General features: G+C 46.5%; 1 protein-coding gene across 1 annotated transcript in view; it reads right to left on the bottom strand.

Moving 5' to 3' along the window:
* The window catches only part of LOC109474318 (extended synaptotagmin-3-like), a 10,910-nt gene extending 10,397 nt beyond the window's left edge, over positions 1-513 (bottom strand). The window contains exon 1 of the mRNA XM_019774608.1: positions 475-513. Coding sequence (XP_019630167.1) covers positions 475-513 — 39 coding nt within the window. The remainder of the gene's footprint in view (positions 1-474) is intronic.
* Between the last annotated feature and the right edge of the window lie 55 nt (positions 514-568).

Raw genomic sequence — 568 nt, 5'->3', positions numbered from 1 at the left:
ACATAACAGTGCAAGTATGGGGGTTATCAGGAAGCCTTAACAGGATGACATTTCAATTCCGAATCTCGATCACCCCTTTCGGACCCTCCGTTTAATGACATTTCGGCACAGACAAAATAACAACGCCCGGTATGCACTTCTCTCCAAGCAGAGGTTTGGGGTTATTTTAGGCGTGTTTTTAGCCTTTTTTTATCGGGGTTTCTGTTTCGGGGAAAGAAAAATTCCAGTGCAAAAAGGATCCCCGATAAAAAAAGTCTAAAAACACGCTAAAAATAACCAAAAAAATCCAAACCTCTGCTTGGAGAGTCGGTATGCACCGCCTATAAACAAAACATCACGAACACATCGCTATCTCTCCTTACTGATTCCCTACTTACCCAAGACGGCAAGTCCTCAAGACGAGCCAAGACGGTCTCCTGCTCGTTCTGGGCCGCCTTGCGAGCTGTCTTGATCTTAAACTCCTTCGCTCTCTGCCTTTTTCTCCCTGGCCATCCACACGAAAAGGCCCAACATGATCCAACTGACGCTAAAGGCCCAGTACCCGACCAGCCAAACAACCACCAACAAT

The sequence above is a fragment of the Branchiostoma belcheri genome, unplaced genomic scaffold (assembly GCF_001625305.1).
Source record: "Branchiostoma belcheri isolate BF01 breed outbred unplaced genomic scaffold, Haploidv18h27 scaffold300, whole genome shotgun sequence".
In the NCBI taxonomy this organism is placed as follows: domain Eukaryota; kingdom Metazoa; phylum Chordata; class Leptocardii; order Amphioxiformes; family Branchiostomatidae; genus Branchiostoma; species Branchiostoma belcheri.
Note: the sequence above shows the minus strand (reverse complement) of the source record. Positions and strands in the feature narration are given on the sequence as shown.